Source organism: Plecotus auritus, assembly GCF_963455305.1.
Source record: "Plecotus auritus genome assembly, chromosome: X".
NCBI classification, from domain to species: Eukaryota; Metazoa; Chordata; class Mammalia; order Chiroptera; family Vespertilionidae; genus Plecotus; species Plecotus auritus.
Genome location: NC_137784.1, coordinates 4,867,971 through 4,895,790, shown reverse-complemented (window position 1 = coordinate 4,895,790; position 27,820 = coordinate 4,867,971). Strand labels below are relative to the sequence as shown.

The window sequence follows — 27,820 nt, the reverse complement described above, 5'->3', positions numbered from 1 at the left end:
CTAGTTTTCAGTAGCAAATGCCCTGATAAAGGAGCAAAGTCTTAGAGACCTGATTTCTAAAGTACATATATTCCAAATCGTGTACTATTTCGATGCCACCAGTTATCTGGATTCTTAAACAGGCGGATGCGTTGTGAGAAAGATTCCGGGGGTCAGTGTAACAACAGCAGCCATTTTTGAAATTGGTAAATGAAACTCAGATCTTCCTTAATCAAGGTTGACATAAAATGACAGTCAATCAGAAAGGCCAATGTGAGTAGGTACATACAAGCAAAGGGATTATATAACAAACACGAGTAAACGAGGACACCATAACTAACAATGAATATAACATAAGCCACAATGACTGCAAAATAAACCTAATAGCAATCAGGATGGGAATCAAAATAGTTTTTAAAATAGCATTTAAAAATCCAAATAATTTTCTTACAAAATTTTTTCCAGAAGGGTCATCACATTTCCCCCCCGTGTTTTAAAAGCACATATACTTACCCTGAGTTTTAAAGAAGGTGCCTGAGTTTAATTTTATGAATATTTAAAACAATTTCTTCATTGTTTCTAACCGGGAGGCAAGCCCCAGGCTAATGGAGGGTCAGGACCCCTTGGAAACAAGATGATGAATGAGCTGGATGTGTCTGCTCCAAGCACCAAGCACCTATAGAAGTGTCCCTCTGCTCATTGGCTCTCCAACAGCCATGACCAAGAATGTGTGAATTCGTGCCTGGAGGGCATTCTTAACCCTACATAATTGTGGCAGGGTTGCAGTTCAACCCCAGGGTCATCATATGGGCTTAGAGAAACTGAACCTATATGAATCCTAAATTACATTTGCTTAACCACCTTGAGTTATAAGCGATTCTATGAAGTGTGACTTTGTTAACCATCTGCCCCAAATGCCAAAATCCAATGAGGCATAACCAATTCTATGCAATGGTATCCAAATGGTGGAGACATGAAGTGTTCCCATTACTAGTGACAAGTCACAAGGTATTGCTAACTAAGAGATGGCCAGGCAAGACACACCCTCTTCTCGTTCTAATGTGACTTGTCTGAGGAGAGAAGGAAGCAAACACCAGCAATCGCCCAAATGTAATTTAGTGTGTGGCCAGGTGAGGAAGTGAGCGGTCTTAAATGCTGTGCCTCTCCACAGCACACATAATCGCCAGCCACTGAAAATACTGAAGTTCCAGGATGAGAAGAGATGGATAGTGGCATAATGGAAAATTTGTACCTCATCCAGTCTTCAGGCAGCAGATAGCTCATAAAGTTACTGGGAGGGACTCCCTGGGTACAGCCTGTCCCATGGCATTTACCAAAAAATGGACATCAGAGATCCTGGGCTGAAAAGCCCTTTATGGAGGCCTCAAATTCTTCTATTAGATTTTCATGGCTTCTAGATAGCAGAATACCTAAAAACGTCAAACACACTTTCTTGATTTCAGAGAGTAAGGGAGAGGGAGAGAGAGAGAGAGAGAGAGAGAGAGAGAGAGAGAAACATCAACCATGGGAGAGAATCACCCATCAGCTGCCTCCTGCACGCCTCACACTGGGGATAGAGTGTGCAACTGGGCATGTGCCCTGACTGGGAATCTAACTCTGACCTCCTGGTTCATAGGTCAACGCTCAACCATTGAGCCATGCCGGCTGGCTCGAAACACACTTTTTAAAAAGACAAAGAAAGTAACTTTCCCCCTGAAAATTTCATAGGGAATAAAAGAAGTCTTCCAAACTCAAAGCTGGACAATTCTGACCTATACACAACAAAGCAAATGTTTGTGTCAAATACCTGTATTTATAAGTTCATTGTAAGTTTTTTTCATTAGTAAAAGAAATGGTAAAGGAAAGTCGCCTTTACATTTGTATACAATTCTCTGAAGTGGCAAAGGGACGCGCACGAACACATTTCCAGCATCATCTCTGCTCCCCCTAATCAGAAGGTGGTAAGATGTGTTGCAAAACCTAAACGTTACGTCATCTAGCCCGCAGAGAGGCTGTGCGCTTTATAGATTCCAGGGGTTGGCCAGTGGCGGGAGAAGCGGCTCCCGGGCTGGGTTCCAAGCAGGAACACTGACATCGCCAGCATTTTCCAGCCTCCGAGGAATGTGGCCGCGGTGTGCGGCGCCCAGAGGCGTCCCGGAGCCGAATCAGAGACCCATCGCTGAGAGCGCCAATCTCGGCAGCCTATAAGCGGCCGCTGCGCCCGGCGCCGGCCACACCCCGCCTCCTCCTGGGGAACATTTTTACAGTGAGGACCCTCCCCCAGCATTAAGTAGGTCCCATCTCCAGCCCATTTGAATCGAATCTCTAGCCTTCCTTTTTTTAAAAAAAAAACAAAAACAGCAGGGATGGGGGCCGAGGAAGGCAGGACATTTAATTTCAACTTCAGAGCGACCGTCCCGGGTTGCCCATCTGACACCAGTGGGTGGGGTGCAATCTGACACTTCCTTTCCTTTCCAGAAACGTGAGTGGAGCTGGCCTCCCCCTGGACCTGGGGGAGGGGAGGCCGGGGGGGGGGGGAAGGTCCGCACTTCCGTCCTCACGGCTTTCTCCCGGGGAGACCCGGTGTCGGGGCCGCTCCCAGGTCGGGCGCGTAGAAAACTCCAGGTTCTGCTTCCCCTGCTCCTGGCTCCGCCTCAGCTCCAGACCTGGCTTCCCTCCCGCCCCACCGGTCCCGGCTGCCCCGATCCCGCTGTCTCCAGCCTGAGCTTGCGTGCGTGCGTGCGGGGACCTCTCCGCGCCTGCCCCGGCTCCAGGCTGCGCTGCGAATATCCAGAGCCCCTCGGAGCAGAGCATGGATCCCCGCACGTAGTGTCCTCTCCTTAGCCCCCTGAGCGCTGCCAGGAACTCTCTCCCATCGCAGCCACTCAGTCCTCGGAAGGCCCCAGGCGAAGCGGGCTCCGAGCGTGTCCCCGCTTTGTGGCTAGCCTGGCACCCCGCGGACCCTGGAGCGTGGAGACATCCTTGCGCCTAACCAGTTGGAGGAGTGGGCGCAGCGGCCAAGTGGAGGCCAGACACGCAGCTTCGGGGGCTCCAGGAGACGGCGATCGTGCCCCGCGGTGCAGCCCGGGCGCCCAGCTCCTTCACGGGAGGAAGTCCCTCTCGCTGCCCCGGGAGCACCGACGCGCCCTGGGCGCACGCCCTGGAGGCCTCGTCCCCAGGCCCCCACAACCGTCTTCGGGGGTGCGAGGAGGAACCTGCTGGAGACTTCGAGGCTGCCCAGAGCCAGGGAGCAGGAGCCAGGAGTCTCCTTCCTTGGCTGGGAAGGCAGAGTGGCGCTGGCCGGCTGGGCTGGAGCTGGGAACCAGCGAGCGCCTGACCTTCCTCCTCCTCTTCTTTACCCGCCTCGCAGCTTCGGCTCCTGGGGAAGGTTCTAGTCTTCGAGTCGCCGCAGTGGACCCGCTGACCCTTTTCCTAGAAGGCTGGTGATGGATCTGCTCCTGCCCCCGCCGGGGCACTTGTAGTGCGCTGCTGGCACGTGAGCCTGGCACTGGCCTCCACCACCCTCCGAGCCTGGCAGCATCGCCTGAGCCCCCTTCCTTCCGCGCCCCAAATCGCCAGCATTCCGAGAGCGGCCAGAGGGTGGCCTGGGGCAGGGCCCGGCCGAGATGTCCGCGCAAAGCCTGCTCCACAGTGTCTTCTCCTGCTCCTCGCCGGCCTCCGGGTCCACCTCGGCCCAGGGCTTCTCCAAGAGGAAGCTGCGCCAGACCCGCAGCCTGGACCCGGCCCTGATCGGCGGCTGCGGGGGCGACGTGGGCGTGGAGGGCGGCTCGGCGGGGGCCACGGGGAGCCGGCTCTGCTCCCCACTGCCCCTAGCTGAGGGCCTCGGGTGTCGCTCTGCGTCCTCTCCGCGGGGCCCACACTCCCGGGCCAACCGACTCCCATCCCCTAGACCCCTCTGCGCATCCTTCTCCACTCCGAGCACCCCCCTGGAGAAGTCGCCCTCGGGCAGCTTCCACTTTGACTATGAGGTACCCCTGGGTCGCAGCGGCCTCAAGAAAAGCATGGCCTGGGACCTGCCTTCGGTCCTGGCCGGGCCGGGCGGCGGCCGGAGCACCATCCTCTGCTCCTCCGGCGGGGGCTCCAGCAGCATCTTCGCTTCTCCCAGGAGGTGGCTCCAGCAGAGGAAGTTGCAGTCCCCAGCCAGCAGCCACGGCCACCCCTACGTCGTGTGGAAGTCCGAGGTAGGGTCTGGTGCCGGGGCCCTCATGCCCCACCATGGACACCTTTAACTCCATCCCATTTTCAGGGCCGGGGACCCACTGAGGGGCTCCCATGGTGCGGCTGCTCCTCTTTGGCTGGTGACTGGTCCCTGGAAATGGGCCGTCCCTATGGCCACACGTGGTGGCTGGTTCGGGCTTCTTGGCTCCCCTTGGAGCAGCAGTGGAGCTGGAGGAAGGCATGGGGTTCTGCCCTCCTGTCGCTGCCGGCCATTGCAAAGGGGCGTCTCATCCCTGCACCCAAAGTTGATGTTTTCAGGAACTCAGATGATCTCTTTCCAAGCAGTTGGCAAGGGTTAGGTGAAACATACCTGCCATCTGGTTCTACAGAGCGCTCAGGAGCATTACTCTGGAGGGTGTTGTCTATAGTTTCAGTCCGTAGTTCTGTGTGTTGGGATGATAGGGTGGAGTAAGTACTAGAATTCTCTACTAGTAGTTTTGATATTTTCTTCTCCCTAAAGGTCTAATGTCAGAACTCTATGGTATGGGGTACTAGTTTAGGAAATGGTATGGAATGTTGGTTTGGAGGGGGCGGGGGTTGGAAATCTCTGGTTAGCCCTAGCCGGTTTGGCTCAGTGGATAGAGTGTGGGCCTGTGGACTGAAGGGTCCCAGGTTCGATTCCCGGTCTAGGGCACATGCCCGGGTTGTGGGGTTGTGGGTTTGATCCCCAGTAGAGGGCGTGCAGGAGGCATCTGATCCATGATTCTCATCACTGATGTTTCTCTCTCTCTCTCTCTCTCTCCCTTCCTCTCTGAAATCAATGAATATATATATATATATATATATATATATATATATATATATATATATATATATATATATATATATATCTCTGGTTAAGGCTGAGAAAAATCACAGAAACATGCCCAGATTCCACTAAGGACAACTAGGAGTTTTCCTTATTTCACTTATTTCATTAATGAAATATGTGGGAATCAGGAGTCATCTATAATAATAAAAGCGTAACATGCTAATTAGACCAGACGTCCTTCTGGATGACCTTCCTGACGAAGCTGCAGCAGGCAGGGGCCAAGCCCCTTGCACGAATTTCATGCATCGGGCCTCTAGCTAATAAATAAGGAACTGAGAGGCAGCTATTTGGTACCTTCACAATGTGTGCTCTCTGGTCAGGGAGAATGGAGAGCAGAGCCACTGGGAAACTGTGGTTGATGGGTCCTTGGGAAGCAGCATGCTTTTATAAGATAAATAGTAGTTGTTTTTAAAACGAACAGCTCCTATCCCAGTCCACAAACTCTATAGATTTGCCTTGGATCTGTTTCCACAAAGGAAGGGAGATTCCATCAGTTGTAATGAAATATTTTAAAGTACAGTTAGAATTACAGAAATGAAATGCAATACCATGTAATTGCTGGAGATTTAGACTAAATAAAGGAAACAGGACCAAGAAAAACAGTTAGAGAATAACATCCAAGAGCACACCTCGCTCTGTTAACATGGATAACTATGAGATTTTGGCTTTTAATAGATCGCCTTAGAAAAATCAGCAGTATTTATCAGAAATATTAGCATCACCCACTAATAAAACATTCGTTACTTTGTCAAAGTAACTGCTGCTGTTGGGAGGGGAGTATGGATTAGAAAAACTAACAAACATTGCTGATTGTTCTGCCCATTTTCTTGAGGATGATAGGCTGTAGAAAGAAAAGTCAAGTCAGAGAGCCAGAGATTGTCTCCAAACCAGGGAACTCAGCTTTAGAAAGATCTAAATGTCAAAAAACTAAATGCTGAATTTCTGCCCTAGCCGGTTTGGCTCAGTGAATAGAGAGTCGGCCTGCGGACTGAAGGAAGGGTCCCAGGTTCAATTCCGGTCAAGGGCACGTACCTTGGTTGCAGGCTCCTCCCCTGCCTTGGCCCTTGTCAAGGCTCCTGCAGGAGGCAACCAATCGATGTGTTTCTCTCACATCTATGTTTCTCTCGATCTTTCCCTCTCTCTAAAAATCAATGGAAAAATACCCTTGGGTGAGGATTAAAAATAAGTAAATAAAAAGAAATAGATATTGAATTTATCTTGGTCTCTAGAAGGGGCTGGGTTCCCACGCTATATCAGAAGCACACATTATCAGATTAATCTGTTGGAGTTGAGAGAAAGAGAGAGAAATGCAAAAGCAAGCCAAGTACTTGGATTAGGTAGCCCCTGACATTCATGTTTAAACCTAATTGCATCATTAAGGTGGTTTTCCTTAGCAACCATACATACTTGGAATATCACGTACAGAAGCTGTTTGTGACCAAAAGGCATTCTATTGTAGGTGGTCACGACTTGTTCAAAATGATCTTCTTGGCCGTTAAACCTCATGGTCAATGGACAAGTAGCTGAACTGCAGCAATACTGGTGGTTTGCAACTGTTCCATGCAGTGTTTGGGCAGTCTGCAAGCTCATCTACTGTGACTGTCACCCTTTGCAGTTAAAACGAAGTACATGTAAATGGGGACATCTGTCATAGTGTCAACAATAAAAAGAAAGAAAAAAGGATGAAATACCCTTAAGCTTAGATATCTTGTATTTTCAAGTTTCGTTATAAAATATAACATATAAAAAGCAGTGTTTAAAAATGAAAAAAATACACCACTAAATACAAGGCCATCTAGCCAAAGAACAAAACTTTCTCATAAAATGTGTGTGTGTGTGTGTGTGTGTGTGTGTGTGTGTGTGAGAGAGAGAGAGAGAGAGAGAGAGAGAGAGAGAGAGATCCCTTTCTCTTGAGGCAGACATGGAGTGATTGGATAGAATCCTGGCGTGAAGACCCGAGGCTGGTTTTGTTTAGTAGAGGCCCAGATATCCCAACGTAACCCCTGGGTCTGGAATTTAATGGCCTGGATTACCTTTCAGAGGTTGAACGCCCTGAAGCCTTCTCAAACACACACACACACACACACACACACACACACACACACACACACACACTCCCCAAGGCAATTCATCTCATTGAGCACTGCTTGTCCTTCTCACTGGCAAGCGAGATGGGGCCTGTGTTCTAAAAGGGAATCTTTACTAATGATGTCAAAAGTCCAGCAAATGAGCCCCTTGCAAGGTTACTTATGGGCCCTGGAGGGGAAATTTGGTTCATACAGATCGGATCCTTGTGCTTTTCCTGGTTGTTCTGGCTTAAGGTTTCTTAGCCTCTGCCTTAGTGACACTTGTGGCTGAATGATTCTTTGTGCTGGGGCTGTCCTGTGCATAGTAGGATGTTTAGCAGCACCCAGGGCTACCCACTAGCACCCCTCCCCACCAGTGTGACAATGAAAAATGTCTAGAGACGCTACCCTAGGTGTCAAAATTGCCCCAGTTGAGAATCACTGCACCAGGGAGTTGAATGCACACCCCGTGCTGACCATATAGTGAGTGAGTGCCCACAGAAGTGCTTTCAGCGGCCATAGAGCTTCCTTGGGGCCTTCATCAAATCCCAAATCTATGCAGATCCTGTTCCATGGACCACTTAAGGTTTGTTCAACTTTTGTTTCTCTTCCATGGAATCCATAGGCAAACCTGAGAATTCACCTTCATTCAGGTTTAGCCAGAGATGGATCACATACATTTCTATTTAGTTATAAAATATAACATATAAAAAGCGGTGTTGAAAAATGGAAAAAAAAGTGTGTGTGTGTGTGTGTGTGTGTGTGTGTGTGTGTGTGCGCGCGCGCGCGCAGAATCTTCATGCAGCAGATTCTCTGGTTTTAAACTTAATGTTCTTACAGTGGCGCCTGCTCCCAAGACTCTCATAAATGCCTGCCACTCTATGACTTATGCTCACTCAGAGCTCACAAATGGCTATATTATGGCCATAAACCTGAAGGTGTTAGTAAAAATCATCTATGACTCTATTTATATTTCCTCACTATGGAGTTCAGGATTGCTCTAACTAAATCTGATTCATGGACATGCTGGGTAGAATATCTATTGAGTAGATAAAGGGAGAAGACTAAAGGATAAATCCTGCATGGTGATACCATTGGTACATGCTTCTCAACTTGTGTTCTTTTTTTAAAAAAAATATTTTTATTGATTTCAGAGAGGAAGGGAGAGGGAGAGAGAGAGAAAACATCAATGATGAGAGAGAATCATCGATTAGCTGCCTCCTGCATGCCCCACACTGCGTATCAAACCATGACCTCCTGGTTCATAGGTTGATGCTCAACCACTGAACCACACAGGCTGGGCTCAACTTGTGTTCTTAGCAGCCAAGCTTTGTCTCTGATTCTGACCACAGACAAGGTCTTGTTCCAACTCTGGGGTTCTTCTAATTCTCATGGACCAGAGCTGGGATTATGCTCGTAGCTGATATGGAGTTTCCCAGCTTTGATAACCCATAATTAATTAGATTTTTCTCTGTCCATGACTTCTCTTCTTCATTCATGCCACAAGCACTTCTGGACCACAAACATTTCTGTAGTTACCAGGAGTTCAGAGAGGCTGAAATATGGTGTCAGGTCTTAAAGAGCTCAGACTCTGCTGAGGAGAATGGATGAATCAACCAATAAGTACAATGCAGAAGGATCACAACACAATGAGGGATGGGGACGGGGAATGGTGGTGTGATGGTTCACTCTGCTTTGGGTAGTCTTTGGAAAGCTTTACTTGTGTAGAGAACACTTGAACTTGATCTCAAGGATGACTGCCATTTATATAAAGAAGGGAAGCGATTCCTTGATGAAGAGAAAGTAGTAGACATATAAAGGCAAAGAGGGGTTGGTGATGCTCGAGTTTCCAACGAAGAGGACTTAGAGGGGCTTAGGAGCAAAGATTTGTTTGGAGGAGGAGGTTAGGACATCTGCGGTTTATTATATTAGCAACCACATGGATTTTTATGGAATAAAATCTAATGAAACCAGAAATTGGACATGTCTTTGGAAGATAATACCTAACTATGGCAGGAGGCCAAAGCACACTGCCTACCCTTCAAAGCACCTCTTGGCATCAAATCTGCAGAGAAGTGAAACATGTGGAGTGTTTTTGAAGTTAGGAGTTCGGTGTGCCTGGAGCATGGGCTGTCTCTTGCTCTGTTGGATGCTAGTCCAACAGGTTGGGTAACATTCATTGTGAAGAGCCCACTGTGCACGCCTCAGGAATTTGGGCTGTACATTTTGCAGAGCAGTGGTTCTCAAAGTGGAGGCAACTTTGTCCCCAGGGCACATTTAGAAATGGCTGAAGACAGTTCTGGTTGTCACAGCTGGGGATGGTGATGTATTACTTTTCTATTGCCGCTGTAGCCAATTACCCCAAACTCAATGGCTTAGAGCAACACACATTTATTATCCTATGCTTCTGGAGGACGGAAGTCTGAAATGGCTCTCTGGGCTGAAGTCAAGGTATTGGAAGGGCTGTGTTCCTTCTCAAGGCTTTAGGACCCGTATCTTTTGCTTTGCCAGTGGCCCACTTTCTTCATCTTTAAAGCCAGCCATGTTGGATCTCTTTGACTTTCTTCCATAGTCATTTATCCCTCGGGCTCTCTTAAGGACTCTTCTGATAACATTGGGCTCACCCGAATAATCCAAGATAATCTCATTATTTTAAGGTCAATTGATTAGCAACCTTTAATTCCATCTGCAACCTTAAATTTCCTTTGCCATGCAATTTAACAAATTCACAGGTTCCAGAGATTAGAGTGTGGCGAGACATTATTCTACCCACTACAGGGGAGGTTTTACTGGCATCTAGTGGCAAGAGGGAGAGACCAGCGATGCTCCTAAGCACTCGGCAATGTATAAGGCAGCCCCCACAACAGTCATCTGGCTCTCAACAACAAGAATGCCCAGGTTGAGAAACCCGGTTGTGGAGAATGGGAGAAATTAATTTCTTAAGCATGAGGGGGTAACGTGATCAGATATGTGGTTCAAAGAGATTTTTCTGGTGTCTGGGGGTGGGGGAGGGTATATTAGTAGAGTGTGGATACTCAGAGGAAGTGGGCTCTAGGAAACCATGCCAAGGGTCCTATAAACAAATGAGAGTTAGCATATAAACATTTATTGCCTTTCCACTTGAGCAAACTGTTTTCTTGTGCTATTGAACTCCTTCTAATAGGTTGTTCTCTATAGATCAGTGGTTCTCAACTGGGGGCAAGTTGGCATCCTGGGGCCAATATTCTTTATTGATTAAGGTATTATATATGTGTCCTTATCCCCCCCCCCATTGTCCCCGCACACCCCCACTCATGCCCTCACCCCTCTGGTATCTGTGTCCATTGGTTAGTCTTATATGCATTCATACAAGTCCTTTGGTTGATCTCTCCCCCTTACCCCTCCCCTCCCCTGCTTTCCCTCTGAGGTTTGACGGTTTGATCGATGCTTCACTGTCTCTGGATCTGTTTTTGTTCATCAGTTTATGTTGTTCATTATATTCCACAAATGAGTGAGATCATGTGATATTTATTTTTCTACAACTGACTTATTTCTCTTAGCATAATGCTCTCTAGGTCCATCCATGCTGTTACAAATGGTAGGAGTTCCTTCCTTTTGACAGCAGCATGGTATTCCATTGTGTAGATGTACCACAGTTTTTTATTTATTTTTTAAATTTTATTTTATTGTTTAAAGTATTACAAATAGTAGTACATATGTCTCTTTTTCCCCCCATTGACCTCCCCCCAGCCTCCCCTACCCCCAGCACATGCCCTCACCCCCCCTCCCAGTGTCTTGCGTCCATTGGTTATGCTTATATGCATGCATACAAGTCCTTCGGTTTATCCTTACTCCCCCCACAACCCTCCCCTGCCTTCCCACTGTAGTTTGACAGTCTGTTTGATGCTTCTTTGCCTCTGTATCTATTTTTGTTCATCAGTTTATAATGTTCTTTATATTCCACAAATTAGTGAGATCATGTGGTATTTATCTTTCACTGACTGGCTTTTTTCACTTAGCATAATGCTCTCCAGTTATCCTGGGGCCATTTTTGATTGACAGAGCTGGGATGGGGGATGCTACTGACATCTGGTGGGTGGGGAGAGGCCAGGGACAATGCTAATCATCCTACAGTGCAGAGGACAGACCCCACAACAATTCATTATCCTATTTGAGATTTCAATAGTGCCAAGGTCTCCCCCCCTCTCTTCCACTCTCCCTAAAAATCAATGGAAAAATATCCTCAGGAGAAGATTAAAAAGAAAAAAAGAAAGGACCTTGGGTAGCACCCAGCTGCAGCCTCCTTATTTTACAGATAAAGAGAGGGACGAAAAAGGTTAAACGCAAACTCAGACAACATCCTGAGGGGAGAACCATCCTGAAATCCCCCTTGACTCTCAATACAAACTGCCAAACTTCTGGAAAAAAGAGTAACTAGGAGCAACTTAGACCTTGGCAATCTCTTCTCCATTCCCATTACTTACTGAAACAGTTCCCTCTAAGGTGCCCACATGCCAAGACTCTTCTTAGACCTCCTTTGGTGGACTTTTGGGCAGAACTGCTGGCACTGGTCTGCCCTCCCCCTCCTTTCCCCACCACACAGAGGAGTCTCAGTCCTCTCCTGCTGCTCGCTTCTCCTTATCTACTGTCCCCTTCTGCTTTCCTGTCTCTGTGCTTGTTTTTGCTCAGCCATCCCCATGGTTCTACGTTTTCTTTTTTTAAAATACAGTTTTATTGATTTCAGGAGAGAGAGAGAGATGGAAACATCCATGATGAGAGAGAATCATGGATCGGCTGCCTCCTGCACACCCCCACTGGGGACTGAGCCCACAACCCGGGCCTGTGCCCTGACCAGAATCGAACCTGGGACTCTTCAGTCTGCAGGCCTATGCTCTATCCACTGAGCAACACCGGCTAGGGCTCTACATTTTCTTTAAATTTTTCTCCCTTGACGGCCTCATTCACTTTTGTGATTTCAGCCATCACCCCTCTCTGGGACACTCCTAACTCTGTGTCTAGCTGTGATCTTGCACATGAACTCTTTTTTTAAATTGATGATTTTTTTTTTTTTTTTTGGTGAGAGAGAGAGGGAGTGGGAGAGAGAGAAACATTGATTAGTTGCCTCCAGTTGCTTCCTGTGCGCACCCCGACTGGGGATTGAACCCACAACCTGGGTATGTGCCCTGATCAGGAATTGAACCCTTGACGGTGTACGTACAGGACAATGCTTCATCCAATTGAGCCCACCGGCCAGGCTTGCACATGAGCTCTTGACATCTATTTCTGACTTTCTGCAAGACACCTGCTCGCAATGCCCACTGGCCTCCTCAGACTCTACATGTTTGCAGCGGAACAGATCGGCACCCCCTCCCCTCTGAGCACATTTCATTTTCTGTACTTCCTATTCTGCTTGGAGTCACCATGTTCCTACCTTCTTAATTTTACGAGAGATGGCTGGAGATGCCTCCAGCCCCACCCCCCTTCCCTCTGATCTTCTCCAAGAACTTCTCAAACCCTGTTGTGCTTGCTTCTCATTTTCTCTGTTCTAGGAAAGATTTGAAGTAGAATGTATCCAAGTTCTTGTTTATTTTATTTTATTGAGTTCAGAGAGGAAGGGAGAGGGAGCGAGAGCTAGAAACATCCATGATGGGAGAGAATCATGGATTGGCTGCCTCTTGCACGCCCCCCACTGGGGATCGAGCCTGCAACCTGGGCATGTGCCTGACCGGAATTGAACCCGGGACCCTTCAGTCTGCAGGCTGACGCTCTATCCACTGAGCCAAACCGGCTAGGGCTGTATCCAAGTTTTCACATCTCTCCAGCTGTTCCTTCTCATCGCCACTGCCTCATTTGGGTCCTCATTTGCTGTGGCCTCCTACTTGGTCAACCCGCCTTGGATTTCTCCCTCTCCATCTGGCTTATTGGCCTTCTACTCTGAACATATAATTGTCATCATGTTCACTCCCTGAGCGAAAACCTTTGCAGGTGCTCAGGGTGTACAGAATGAAATCTAAACTGCTTAGCCGGTTAGTCCAAAGCCCTTTACAATATCATCCTAGTCTACCTCCTCCCCTTCCCCAGGAACTCTGGTCCAGCAAAGCCAAACTGGCCACTCCAATAGGCGGTCATGGAATATTTGTTGAGTGCCGGCTATGGCCTTGATACTGGGGATGTATGTGGAACAATCACGCAGGGCCCCACAAGGTGCTTCCCCTTTTATGAAAGCAATTCTTTCAGATAAAGAGACCCTTGGACGTGTTCAGAATGCGGTGACAATATGGAAAGAGGACTCTGGCAGACAGAACAATGGCCTCCTAAAGGTGTCCGCGTCCTAATCCCCTGAACCCATAGATATGCTGCCTTACTTGGCAGAAGGGACTTTGCAAATGTCATTAAACTGGGGGTCTTGAAATGGAGTGATTATCATGGAATGTCTCAGTGAGCCAATGTCATCACAAGGGTCCTTATAAGAGGGAGGCAAGCCGAAACCGGTTTGGCTCAGTGGAGAGAGCGTCGGCCTGCGGACTGAAAGGTCCCGGGTTCGATTCCGGTCAAGGGCATGTACCTTGGTTGCGGGCACATCCCCAGTAGGGGGTGTGCAGGAGGCAGCTGATCGATGTTTCTCTATCATCGATGTTTCTAGCTCTCTATCCCTCTCCCTTCCTCTCTGTGAAATATCAATAAAATATATTTAAAAAAAAAGAGGGAGGCAAGAAGGTCAGAGTTAGAGAAGGAGATGTGAGGATAGAACTAGGGATAGAGGGAGAGAGAGAGAGAGAGAGAGAGAGAGAGAGAAATTTTGAAAATGGAGCCATCTGCCAAGAAATGGGGTGGCCTCTAGAAGGTGGAAAACACAAGAAAATGGGTTCTCCCCTGGAACCTGCAGAAGGAATGCAGTTTTTTTTAAAAATATATTTTTGTTCGTTTCAGAGAGGAAGGGAGAGGCAGAGAGAGAGAGAGAGTGATAGAAACATCAATGATGAGAATCACTGAGCAGCTGCCTCCTGCATTCCCCCCACTGGGGATCCAGCCCACAACCTGGGCATGTGCCCCTGACCAGAATTGAACCCGGGACCCTTCAGTCCGCAGGCTGACGCTCTGTCCACTGAGCCAAACCTGGTAGGGGAGCAAGCATTTCTTTGCGTGCCACATCTGTTGGTGTGTGAGGCTGGGAGAAATCCAAGTTCAAAATGCTCTTTGTCATCCCCTATCAGAGGGGGGAGGAAGAGCTGCGCTTTGAGTAAATATTCATTTACATCAGCAGCATTCCTCTGCGCTCATTCGATGCTCACTTCTCTCTTGTTAACAGACTCGAATAAACACATAATTCTACCAAAATATTAGCAGTGTGTGCTGTTTTCTTTCACTTGCCAACATTGTTTTATAATAAATACCGTTGGAAAAATACCATTGGCCAGTATCCTCAGCAACAGCGTTAATATCTCTAGGGCACAAAGTATGGATTTGGGAGTTTCTTTGCCAAAACAAGCTAAGTATGCCTGGCTTGTAATGCATTCTTTGAATATACTGATCTTGTTACCTTTGAGCTTGATTTTAACATAAAACATTTCTCTTGGTTGGCAAAAAAAATGCGGTCATTATTTTCTGTGAAATTCACTAGTTAAATACGTTTTATTTTTGTGCACCTGAATTGTGCACCTGAAACCTGTATAGTTTTAACCAGTGTCACGCCAATAAGTTCAATAAAAAGGAAAAAAAAACATTTAACACTAAAAAAAATCTCTCTGAGAAGATATCTATTAACATAAAGTTTCTTTTCAAACGGACACGCAATGTTGGCAATGTTGGTACTAAAACAGATGTTTGTAATGTGCTTTCCTGGTGGAAATGTGTAGATTAAATCGGATGTTCAGATACTCATGTTTGTCAACAATAATTTTAGTCCAGCAGAAGCAATGGGTTTTTTCAACAGTTTTGTTCACTTGGCTAATATCGTGGCTTCGTTTCAGCCGGCACTTCAGGCGGCTGAGGCCTGTGCCCATGGTGGGTGCCGAGCTGTAAGAGGTGCTTAAGGCCTCTGCAGGGGTAACCCAGAAACTCTGCTCTCTCCTACTGGGCAAGTCACAGGCCAGTCCAGATGCAAAGGATGAGGGAATAGATGCCACCGACTAATGGGAATTTCTGCCACGTGGCAAGGGGCCAGTGCTTGATCCAACTACAGGCGTGTGTGTGTGTGTGTGTGTGTGTGTGTGTGTGTGTGTGTGTGTGAACGACTTGGAATTTTGAAGTGGTATGAAAAAGATAATCAGAAGGAAACACGTCAAAATATTGTTATAATATCTCTGGATGAATTTCAATTCTCGTCGCATTTTTGTATTTTCAGTTCTTCGGAAATAAACAGGTATTACTGGTGTAAGGTAAACAGCAGTAAAAAATTAACAAAGGGTGCTGGGAGCTAGAAGAGGACGTGGTTGCTTCTGTCTGTGAGGAAAGTGCTAGCGTTTCTTCCCAAATACCAAGAATTGTAAATTGTAGCCCTCTGGAGGGTGAACTTGTGTAAAATTAAAAAAAAAAGATTTCTGTGTGTAAAATGTGAAACACACTGTTTCTTAGATGGGAACGTCTGCTTTTTAAACAAATTTTCAGTTACTTTGCACAATAGCTGGCCTGCCCAGAAGAAAGAATGTAGGAGGAGACATTGTGGTGTTAGCTCCTGAATTTGGGCAACTGGGCTCACGCAGGAGAAGAAACTCTGGCCTGTTGCAGTTCTGTTTGCCTGTTGTTGGGTGGACGGCTAGATGGTGGATCCCTGGGTGGGACAATGGCTAGGGAAACCTCTTTTCTTCCCCAGTACTTTCTGGAAAATCTCAAATGTGATCTTCACCAAAAGAAAAGTGGGGCCCGGCCTGTGTGGCTCAGTGGTTGAGCGTCACCTATGCTCCAGGAGGTCATGGTTGGATTCCAGGTCAGGGCACATGCCCAGGATGCAGGTTCCATCCCCAGTGGGGGACATGCAGGGAGGCAGATGATCAATGATTCTCTCTATTATTGATGTTTTTCTCTCTCTCTTCCTCTCTGAAATCAATAAAAACATATTTAAAACAAAAGTAGGTAAGTGCTACAGGAGAACCCATTTATTAATTAGATTTCAATGATATCCATTATTTCCTTTAATTGTTTTTTAAAAAGCTTTATTGAGATTTAATTTACACATCATGCAATTTACCCATTTAAAGTGTAGAATTCAATGTTTTCTAGAATAGGTACAGAGTTGTGCAACGATCAGTTTTAGAACATTTTAATCACCCCAGGAAGAAATCCTATTACCCATTAGCAGTCACTCCCCATTTCTCTTTGCCCCCAGCCCCTATCACTAATCTGCCCACTCTTTCTGTCTCCTCAGATCTGCTTATTTTGGACATTTCATGTAAGTGCAATTATGCAATATGTAGTATTTTGTCTATGGCTTTTTTTCACTTAGCACAATTTCTTCAAGTTTCATCCACGTTGTTGCTGAATAATGTTCCATTGCATGGATAATCTTATCTTGTTTATCCGTTCATCACTTGATAGATATTTAAGCTGTTTCCACTTTTTGGCTGTTATGAATAATACTGCTATGAACACTGTCATACAAGTCTTTGTGTGGGCACATGTTTCCAGTTCTCTTAGGTATATACCTAGGAGTGGGATTTCTGGGTATGCTGAGGTTTAAACAAATTCGTGGTTTAGGCTCTTGTGGTAAGTATCATAGTTGATTTTACTGGGATTATTATTCTTTGGCTTAACCAAGTTGTGACCATAAGGCATGTTATGAATAAACATCTCAGAAGAGTTTCCAAAAAGTAGTTTTACAGATCTTTTAAGTGACAGCACCAAAGCTGGCATAGGTGCTTGGCATCATGAGGTATTTTGAACTGATTGTGTAAATTCTCCTGCTTGCTTCCAAAGTGTACTGCATACAAGAAATGAAATCTTACATTTAATGTTGAATATATGGTATATTGCTTGGTATCACCATGCATACATGGTGAATTGGAAAAGATGAAATGGGCCCTAGCTGGTTTTGTTCAGTGGATAGAGCGTTGGCCTGTGGACTGAAGAGTCCTGGGTTTGATTTCAGTCAAGGGCACAGGCCTTGCTCACAGGCTTGATCCCCAGCATGTTGCACAACTCTGTACCTATTCTAGAAAACATTGAATTCTACACTTTAAATGCCCCTGGCACTCTCCAGCATGCAGGAGTCAGCCGATCAATGATTCTCTCTCATCATTGATGTTTCTATCTCTCACTCCCTCTCCCTTCCTCTGAAATCAATAAAAATATATTAAAAAAATAAAAAATAAAAATGAAAAGATGAAATGGTTGTGTGCCCATGGACTGAAAATGGGTAAAATCATACACTATTCATTGGCCTGTCAAGCAATGTACAAAAGTCTGAATGTCTGTTATTTGTTTTAAATGGTATTTTTTTAATAGGGAGAAAAGAATTCTCTATAATAAAAGGCTAATATGCAAATTGTTCCCTTGACTGGGAGTTCGACCAGGAGTTTGACCAGGGGGTGGGGTCAGCCCGCCAACCTCCTGCATCCCTTCCCCCCCGCTAGCCTGGCCCGATTGGCCCCAATTGGGCCTGGCCGACCGGACCCCACCTGTGCACGAATTCATGCACCGGGTCTCTAGTAATGAGATAAAAAAGATGAGAAAGCAAGTGCTGTTGTCAAGCTTTTGCCAGAAGGCTGTGATTGATGATTACCTGCAGCCCAGCAGGGACCACACGGGCATGCTTAGAATTCGCTTAAGCAGTTTCTAGGCTTTCCTCCCTGCAGGCTGTTAAAATTCTTCAGCCTCAGAGCACTTGAGCAGGAGAAGATTGCTTTTTGAAAACTATGAAGTCTATTCAGGCATGTGGAATGTATGCTTTGTTTTACTGAAATGCTCCAAAGACAGGGTGTGGAAGTATTTATAATGTACACAACAGCTTATTCACAGCATTTAAATGCATGCTTGTTACATTTTTCTTTTTCTCTGAAGTTTTTCCGTGTCTGTATGAGCGAAGTTATTGCATCATCTGTTACTTTATCAAGACGTCACGTGTGGTATGACCTTCTTAAAGGGGAAAGTGACTATTTAGCATATCATAGCGAAAAGGTTTTCTTCCTCCTTTGAGCTACTTGCGCCTTGCTGGTCAGTATGCCGGGTCCCAGGCTGTGTGCTGCTGTTGCTGAAGAACAAAATCATTGGCTTTGGAAGAACTTTTCTCCCATCGGGGCAATCTTCTTGGAACCACAAATGCCCCCTTCTTCCATGTGAGGGAATAGGTTTTACTCTCTGCTCTCCCTTTGTGTATAGTTTTGGCAAGTCTCTGTCACTGTTTTTGTTTCTTTGTAGTTTATCCTCACCTGAGGATATTTTTCCATTGCTTTTTAGCGAGCATAGAAGGGAGGGGGCGAGAGAGAGAAACATCGATGTGAGAGAGACACATCGCTTGGTTGCCTCCTGCACACCCCCCGACCAGGGCCGCGGAACCTGCAACTGAGTTATCTGCCCTTGACCGGAATCGAACCCGGGACCCTTTAGTCTGCTGGCCGAAGCTCTAGCCACTGAGCCAAATCGGCTAGGGCTCTGTCACTGTTAATTCAGGGGGGCTGCTGATTTGAAACGTGTGGTGAATGTCAAAGTGAGGCAGAATGTGATTCTTATGCTGTGTCCTTTGTGAAATCTAAAAATTAGGTGGCTGCTTGTCCCAAGGAAAGCCGTCTCCCCATACCTTCTCCCACTTACCAGCCAGGAAAAAAATGGATCCATCAGTCCATCTCACAGCAACTATTTGTCAAACATCCATGCCTCTGGCACTCTCCAAAACCTTGTGATGTGAAGCTGCCCAACCTTCATATAGATTACTGTTCTGGTTGGATAGTGCACAGGGGAAGCAGAATAACATAGAAGTTTTAAATTGGCCCCCAGCCGGTTTGGCTCAGTGGAGAGAGCATTGGCCTGGGCACTGAAGGGTCTGGGGTTCGATTCCGGTCAGGGGCACATGTCCAGGGTACAGGCTCGATCCCCAGTAGAGAGCGTGCAGGAGGCAGCCGATCCATGATTCTCTCTCATCATGGATGTTTATCTACGTATCTCTCCCTATCCCTTCCTCTCTGAAATCAGTAAAAATATTTAAAAAAAAACATATTGAATTGGGATAGAACTGTATTGGGATGCCTAATAATTCCATCTAGCTTAAGAGAAGGCAACATTTGGGATGCTTGGGAATGATCCAAGGAGACCTCGATAGAAGAGGGGCCCTGGAGCTGCCCCTGGAGGGAGATCCAGGGGTAGGCAAACTTTTTGACTCGAGGGCCACAATGGGTTCTTAAACTGGACCGGAGGGCCGGAACACAAGCATGGATGGAGTGTTTGTGTGAACTAATATAAATTCAAAGTAAAGGAGTGGAGGGGAGAGCAAGAGAACCGGATAGAACAGCTGGATCCGGCCTGCGGGCCGTAGTTTGCCCACGGCTGATTACTGTCACTATATGAAGAGGAGACTTCCAAGCATTTAAGGTTGGGGAGGGATAGGAACAGCAGCTCTGAGAAGGAAGCAGCCTACAGGACAGTCCAAGGAAGCAGCCATCACGGTGCACATGAGACTGTGCCGGAGGCCCAGTAGTAGGTAAAGCGGCAAAACCAGAAGCAGTTTTGGAGCATCTCATCGAATCTCTTATTTCCTTGATGTATCCTTGTCTTCCCTCATTGCGTACTTTACAGTAGAAAGTCATTTAGGGCGAGGGCAGCACTGTTCTTCCGATTTGCATTTATGTATCTAGTTTTAAAAACACCATGACTGCCCAGCTCCTGTAGCTCAGCAGTTGAGCACTGACCCCGGAACCAACAGGACCTCTGTTCGATTCCCGGTCGGGGCACATGCCTGGATTGTGGGCTCGATCTCCTGTGGGGGGCGTGCAGGAAGCAGCCAGTCGATGATATTTCTCTCTCATCAATGCTTCTATCGCTCTATCCCACTCCCTTCCTTTCTCTGTAAAATATCAATAAGAACATATTTAAAAAAAAAAACCCAACTCGTTCCTTTTGGAAGCAAACAAAAACAGAGTTAGGATGAACACCCACTTCTAGTGTAGGCGATTTTTCCTTCTTCAATTCAATGAAAAGATTCATATTTGAAGGTTTTTCTTATGTTCAGATGGGAAGCCAAATGCAGACACAAGCCTAGAAGATAGTGATGCCAAGTTTATGTTTCTTGAGTAATGGATGTGACATCAACTTTAGTCTGATGAGGGAGCATGGGTTAGAGAGTGGAATATTCATGTTTGCTTCCCCAGGGCATTGCTCTTATGTCTCCTTTACATTTTATTAGATTGTAAAACTATGGAATCAGAAGCTTATAAAAAATATCACTGTAACAACATAAACTGATGAACAAAAACAGATCCAGAGACAGAGAAGCATCGATCAGATGGTCAAACCTCAGAGGGAAGGTAGGGGAGGGTGGGGGTAAGGGGGAGAGATCAACCAAAGGACTTGTATGCATGCATATAAGCCTAACCAATGGACACAGACACCAGGGGGGTGAGGGCATGAGCGGGGGGGGGGGGACAGGGGGGGATAAGGACACATATGTAATACCTTAATCAATAAAGAAAGACAAAAACAATGATAACTATATAAAAGTATCACTGTAAAGGAACACGTTGATAAGATAGTGGAGATAGGATTTGTTCTTCTGATAACAGCAGTCATCTAAACACCTTTTTCTGGCATAAAATCATAGCTTTAGGATGACTTTCCTACTTACCGGAAATCACTTAGACTGTTAAGAGAAACTGGCTAAAATTTAAAAGGAGGCTTTAAAAGGTTAAGTATGGTTCTCATCTACTTTTAAAACTCAATGTTTAAGGCCATGGCCATAGGGATTGGGAGTTGGTCGTGAAGCAGGTTGATGATAATCTCTGTCAATCTCTCTCTCTCTCTCTCTCTCTCTCTCATACACACATGCATACTCTAAATTATATGACAAAATAAAATTCTGTGAAAATTGATTGCTAAGCCACAGCATCATACAATTGTCTAATCCAGAAGGAATATTAAAAATCATTTATACTCTTTCATAATGTGTCCCAATGTCCCCTTTTTGTTTGGCCTTATGCTTCTGCTTCCTTCTAGTCCTCTTGTCTTGTCATTCTTTTACCCTTTGCCATTTCTTTTGTTGTTGTTAATCCTCACTCAGTATTTTGCCACTGATTTTTAGGGAGAGTATAAGAGAGAGGGAAAGACAGAGAGAAACATCAATGTGAGAGAAACACATCGATTCATTGCCTCCTGCACGAGCCCCAACCAGGGCCCAGACCAGGGAGGAGTCTGCAACCAAGGTATGTGCCTTTGACCGGAGATGAATGTAGGACCCTTTGGTCCACAGGCCGACGCTCTAGCCACTTAGCCAAACCGGCTAGGGCTACCCTTTGCCATTTCTTAGACTCAGTTACCATTCCAAAATTTTGACATCCAGAAGTCCTTTCAGATGAGACCATCGATTCATGCTTCCTGAAACAAATTAGCTATAAATTATAAACTTTCACATTTACAAATGTGGCATTCTTTTGCAGCCTAACATTTGTCTAAAGATAGTTTTCATTATCCATTGGATCTTATTCATTCTCATATACAAAATTAGTACTTTAACCTCTCTTTCTTACTAGCTAATCTATGTATATAAAAGGCTAAGTGACTGTCTGTCCATCCGTCCAACCGTCAGATTGACCTACTAGCCAGTACATATGACACGCACTGGCAATTTAAAAATAAATGTTGACTTGTGCATGTGCAATATATATAAAGCTCCCATCGAATTTCTTATAAGTATTACTCCTTTGGGAATGCCATGTCATAAATTCAAATTGAAAGTAGGTGCAATCATCATGCTCCTGAGAAATCTTAATAGTAAATGGGGTCTTTGTAATGGTACCAGATTTATTATCAAAAGATTGCGACCTAACATAATCGAAGCTGAAGTATTAACAGGATCTGCAGAGGGAGAGGTTGTTCTGATTCCAAGAATTGACTTGTCCCCATCTGACACTGGCCTCCCATTTAAATTAATTTGAAGACAGTTTCCCATGATGCCAGCATTTACGATGACTATTAATAAATCACAAGGACAAACTTTAGACAGAGTAGGAATATTCCTACCTGAACCCGTTTTCGCACATGGTCAGTTATATGTTGCTTTGTCTCCAGTTCGAAGAGCATGTGACGTTAAAGCTGTAAATACTTAATCACAAGGAAAATTAGTCAAGCACTCTGAAAGTGTTTTCACTCTTAATGTGGTATACAGGGAGATATTAGAATAAGTTTAATCAATTTATCAGTCATTGTTTTTATCAATGTTTTTATATCATGTTTTTGTTGTTTTTATATCAGGTCTTTGTTGTTATATCATGTTGTTATTGTTTATTTATTAATACATTTATATATTATTTTCATATACATTTTACTAATTTTCTTTCTTTTTTTAAAAAAAATATATTTTATTCATTTTTTACAGAGAGGAAGAGAGAGGGATAGAAAGTTAGAAACATCGATGAGAGAGAGACATTGATCAGCTGCCTCCTGCACGCCCCCTACTGGGGATGTGCCTGCAACCCAGGTACATACCCTTGACAGGAATCGAACCTGGGACCCTTCAGTCCGCAGGCCGACGCTCTAGCCACTGAGCCAAACCGGTTAGGGCCTAATTTTCTTTAATCTCTGACACTTCTATAGAGAAAGAGTGAATAGCAATATTAAAATATTTTTTCTAATTAATTTCCTTTCAATGTGCATGAATCCGTGCACTGGGCCTCTAATAAATTTATAAACTTAAGTCTTTGTATTACTAGTTAGTCTGGAGCTATATATGACTTTTTTCATCTGCTGGAAATTAATATTTTCTTCTTTTGGGGAGGGGATTAAAACATGAATTTAATGTAGAAGGAGTAGTAATTTGGCCCTGTTTTCTATGAAAACACCTTTGAAAAATATGAAAGCCAGCTGACCCCTTGTTCTCTAGACAGATACCAGGGAGAATTACTATTGCAACTGAAAACAAGTGGGGCTTTTAATGGAGGGAATGGAATGAAATTTAGATGACAATAATTGCTACACTATCTAAATGGTTCAGTCAAATCAGCTGTTTGGTCATGTAGACAACTTATCTAAACACCTGAAATTTGCTTATTTGCACACAGAGCTTGAATATTTTTTGTTGTTGTTAATCCTCACCTGAGGATATTTTTCCTTTGATTTTTAGGGAGAGAGGGAAGGAAGGAGAGAAACATCGATGTGAGAGAAACACATCAGTTGGTTGCCTCCTGCATGATCCCTGACCAGGGCCCAGGCTGGGGAGGAGCCTGCAACCGAGGTACATGCCCTTGACCGGAATCGAACCCGGGACCCTTCGGTCAGCAGGCTGACGCTCTAGCCACTGAGCCAAACCGGTTAGGCCCTGAATGTTTTTTCAAACTTCAGTTTTTGATGTATGCCAACTTGCAAACAATTTTGAAGACTGACTTCTGGCAGATTACCTCCGACCACTGAATTAGCATTTCTTCTCTCTACACTTTTCACTGTTATACTCCCTCTTTTTTGACTACCATTTTCTTTAGTCCAATTGTAAACATTATTCAGTATTTATTTTGCTTCAGAGTAGATAATACAAGATACCAAATGCCTAAAAAGAGCCTCTTCTTCCCACTTTTGCTTCTTCTGGTGATACCAGTTTGTATTTTGCTTTCAAAGGGTGTCCTATCACTGTATGTCAGACTTATTCCGTTAGCTGTCTCTACCTGCCAAACCCTCAGGTCTGCTTCCTTATGGGAACTGAATATAAGATTTCTCCTGATATCATTGAAAACTGTCAGCCTTTTAGCGCTGGCCATATTGTTTTGACAGGAAAATAACCAAGTTGTATTATTGAACTTTCTTTTCCATTTTTCTTTCTCTGTAAGGATAAATTTGTTACTACTTATTATCTAAACTTTGATGAAACTGCTCGAAACGAATTTCAGCTAGTCCTGAAAGAGTCATGGTAATTTAAGCCACTGGTAATTAGAAAGATTTTAAAATGCCACTAAAACATTACCAGAATTTGCATTTATTGCAGCTAACACTTCAGAGGAAAGGGTAAAAGCAATTGCAGAAAAAAAATTAATTAGATTTAGGAAGAACTTGGGAAACAGAAATGTTCTTAAGCTAAGTGAGGCGACTTTTTGAGCTTTCACACAGAGACAACTCGAGTTAAACCTCTACCTACTATCAACCTGGCCGTGGCTCAGTGATTGAGCATCGACCTATGAACCAGGAGGTCACGGTTCGATTCCCAGTCAGGGCACATACCTGGGTTGCAGCCTTAATCCCCGGTGTGGGGTGTACAGGAGGCAGCCAATCCATGATTCACTCTCATCATTGATGGTTCTGTCTCTCTGTCTCTCTCCTTTCCTCTCTGAAATCAATAAGAATATATTTAAAAAAAAAAAAAGAAAAAAAGCTATGCAAAAAAATACTCTCATTCACAGTCCATATCTCTAATTGACTATTATTCTGCAGTGACAGTAAAAAAGCTAAAACAAATGACCATTTTAAGTTAAATTCACATTCAATAAATGAACAGAGAACCCAAATGGGCAAAACATTTTCTTGCTGATGCTGGTAGGAATTATTATCTATTAAGCAGATCGACTCAACTTAGTGAATGTGAATGCCCTCTACTTTTACTGAGGGTGTTCATATACTTTATTGTCAGAATAGAGACGCTTTAGAATGTGAAAAGGGGCGCTATTAATAATTACATGAAGGGAACAGGCATAACCTGAGATTGTACTGGTCAAAGGTCGCCTGGAATGCCTTTTCTTCATTCCAAGAGTATTTAAGGGCTACCCACTGTGGAAGGCCTAGATCATGGCTCCCCTGAGAATGGTCTTTGGAGTATTTCAGCCTTCCTCTTTTATTTTTTGTTGTTGTTGTTGTTGTTTTTTTTAATCCTCACCTGAGGATGTTTTTCCATTGATTTTTAGAGAGTGGAAGAGAGAGGGAAAGACAGAGAGAAACATCCATGTGAGAGAAACACATCGATTGGTTGCCTCCTGCTGGAGCCCCGACCAGGGTTTGGGCCGGGGAGGAGCCTGCTACTGAGATACGTGCCCTTGACTGGAATCGAACCCAGAACCCTTAAGTCTGCAGGCCGGTGCTCTATCCACTGAGCCAAACTGGCTAGGGCCAGCCTTCCTTTTTCTGAATTATTAAGGCATCTGTGGTGCAAGCATGTCAGAACCAGGGATGTTTTATGCACCTCAAAGAAAGAATTATGTGCTGCTATTTGATGTGTATTTGTTCTCTCTTACCAATTAGAATGTAACTTTCTTGAGCACAAGGACTGTGTTTCCCCAAAGCCCCGAGGCCATTGTAATGCCCAAAGTGAACAGAGAGAAAATTCTTGTGGAATAGCTGACTTACCTGCATAGTAACATTCCTCTCTATGGCTGTGACTGAAAGTATGGGTACAGGCACTAAAAAAACAAATGCAACTGGGTATTTAAAGACCTTTCTCCTGGGTTTTTGTAAACTTATACAGTTGAAAGGGTTAAAATTAAGCCAGATACAGCAAATCGTGTCCGGGGTACCCATTTAATTACCAGAGGTTTGAAAGTGTCCACCCAGATGTGGATATTTTAACTACAACCAGTCCTTTAAAGGAGTATTTTAGCACTGAAAGGCTCATTTGAGAATATCTTAATTGTAGCATTCTGAGTAAAATATAATTAATTTTCACTATTTATTAAAAAGGTAAAACAGATACTTTTCTAGTTATAAAATTAAAATATGCTCACTATAAAAAAACCCTCATAGAATATAGAAAATGTGAAGACAAAACTAAAAACCACCCATAAGCCTTTATTTTAGAGATATTTACTTAGAATATGTTAGCATATTTTCTTACAGGTTTCTATATATTTGTATACTATATTAATGTATCCACGTGTATACACTGAGTGGCCAGATTATGATGATCTCTGAACGCATAATAATCTGGCCACTCAGTGTATATCCTATATAATAAAAGGCTAATATGCAAATTGTCCCCTCGACCAGGAGTTTGACTAGCAGGCAGGCCAGCCAACAGCCCATGTTCCCTCCCCCTGGCCAGGTTGACCGGACCCCACCCATGCACAAATTCATGCACCAGGCCTCATATATATATATATATATATATATATATATATATATATATATATATATTCATTCTGAGTGGCCAGATTATTATGCATTCAGAGAGCATAATAATCTGGCCATTCAGTGTACATGCGGTTGGCAATCTCTACAATTGCCCCCTCTGGAATACACAGCCCTTATGTAATTCCCTCCCTGTGAGTACCGTGCTTATAATCAATAGAATACGGCAACTTTGAGGGATGTCACTTCCATTATTAGGGCACAAGAGGCTGTAAATTTTGACTTGCTAGAAGACTCTCTATTGAATCAAGTTGGCATGTTAGAGAGGCCTGCACAGCAAGGAATTGACGGCGGCCTCTAGCCAACAGCCAGCAAGAAAATGAAGTCCCCAGTCTAACAGCCTCAATGAGCTGAACCCTGCCGACAACCACAGGACGGAGCTTGCAAGCGTGTTCGTCCCCAGTTGAGTGTCAAGATAAGGCTCCGGCCACAGTGGACACCTTGATCTCAGCCTCGTGGGGCCCTGATAGGAGGACCAGATAAGCTGTGAGATAGTAAATGTGTGTTGTTTAAGCTGCTTCGTTTTGAGGTAATTTGTTATACAGCAGTAGATCACTAATGCGATTAGAGAATGTCTCATTTATAGTTTTATGGCATTTTCACAGAACATTCTCTTATAAACATTTCTTGTCTTTAAAAATTATTAGTAATGGCCTGGCTGGTGTGGCTGAACATCGACCGATGAACCAGGAGGTCAAGGTTCGATTCCCGGTCAGGGCACATGCACAGGTTGTGGGCTTGATCCCCTTTAGGGGGCTTGCAGGAGGCAGCCAATCAATGATTCTCTCTCATCAGTATGTTTTTTTATCTCTCCCTCTCCCTTCCTCTCTGAAATCAATACAAAAATATTTTTTAAAAAATATTAAAAACGTGATTTTTTTATGGCTGCCAAGAAAAACATAGTAAGGATATACCATATTTTAATTATTCTTATATTGTTGGATATTTAGATTTCTAATTACTGTCTACTATAAATAATCTTCATATATCTATCTTTCACTACACATTTTATTATTCCACTAGGAGCCATTGCTAAAAGAGGAATCAAAGAGTCCAAGTTTATGAATCATGTTAAGGATTTAGAAATATTGCCAAATTACTTTCCAGAAAGATTAGGCCATTTAACATGCTTCCAAGTATTTATCCCCCCCTTTACCCTCTTCTACCTACCTACCCTCTCTCCCTCTGGTCATCACCATGCTGTTGTCTGGTCATCACCATGCCAACACTGAATAGTTAAAAAAATTAGCCAACTGGAGAAATAGTATCTCTTTGATATTTTAATTTTTATGTCTCATTATATCTTCACATGACTATTAGTTGGTTAAAACTTACTGAACATTTAAATAAAAATAATTAGCCAAGTATATAGCTTAAACCACTAGATCTACAGGTAAATATATAAATGTATGTTTTTAAGTCAATATCAACTGCTTCATGCATGCTTTACAAATATTAACTTTTTTAAAAATTTTATTATTATTTTTTAATATATTTCTTTATTGATTTC

The 27,820-nt window shown here is 44.4% G+C and overlaps 1 protein-coding gene across 1 annotated transcript in view; it reads left to right on the top strand.

The window, feature by feature from the left end:
* The first annotated feature begins 2,999 nt into the window (after nt 1–2,999).
* ARHGAP6 (Rho GTPase activating protein 6) overlaps nt 3,000–27,820 on the top strand; it is a 544,919-nt gene continuing 520,098 nt past the window's right edge. Inside the window, exon 1 of the mRNA XM_080652454.1 lies at nt 3,000–4,181. Within this exon, the coding sequence (XP_080508580.1) occupies nt 3,606–4,181 (576 nt within the window). The 5' untranslated portion in view covers nt 3,000–3,605. The remainder of the gene's footprint in view (nt 4,182–27,820) is intronic.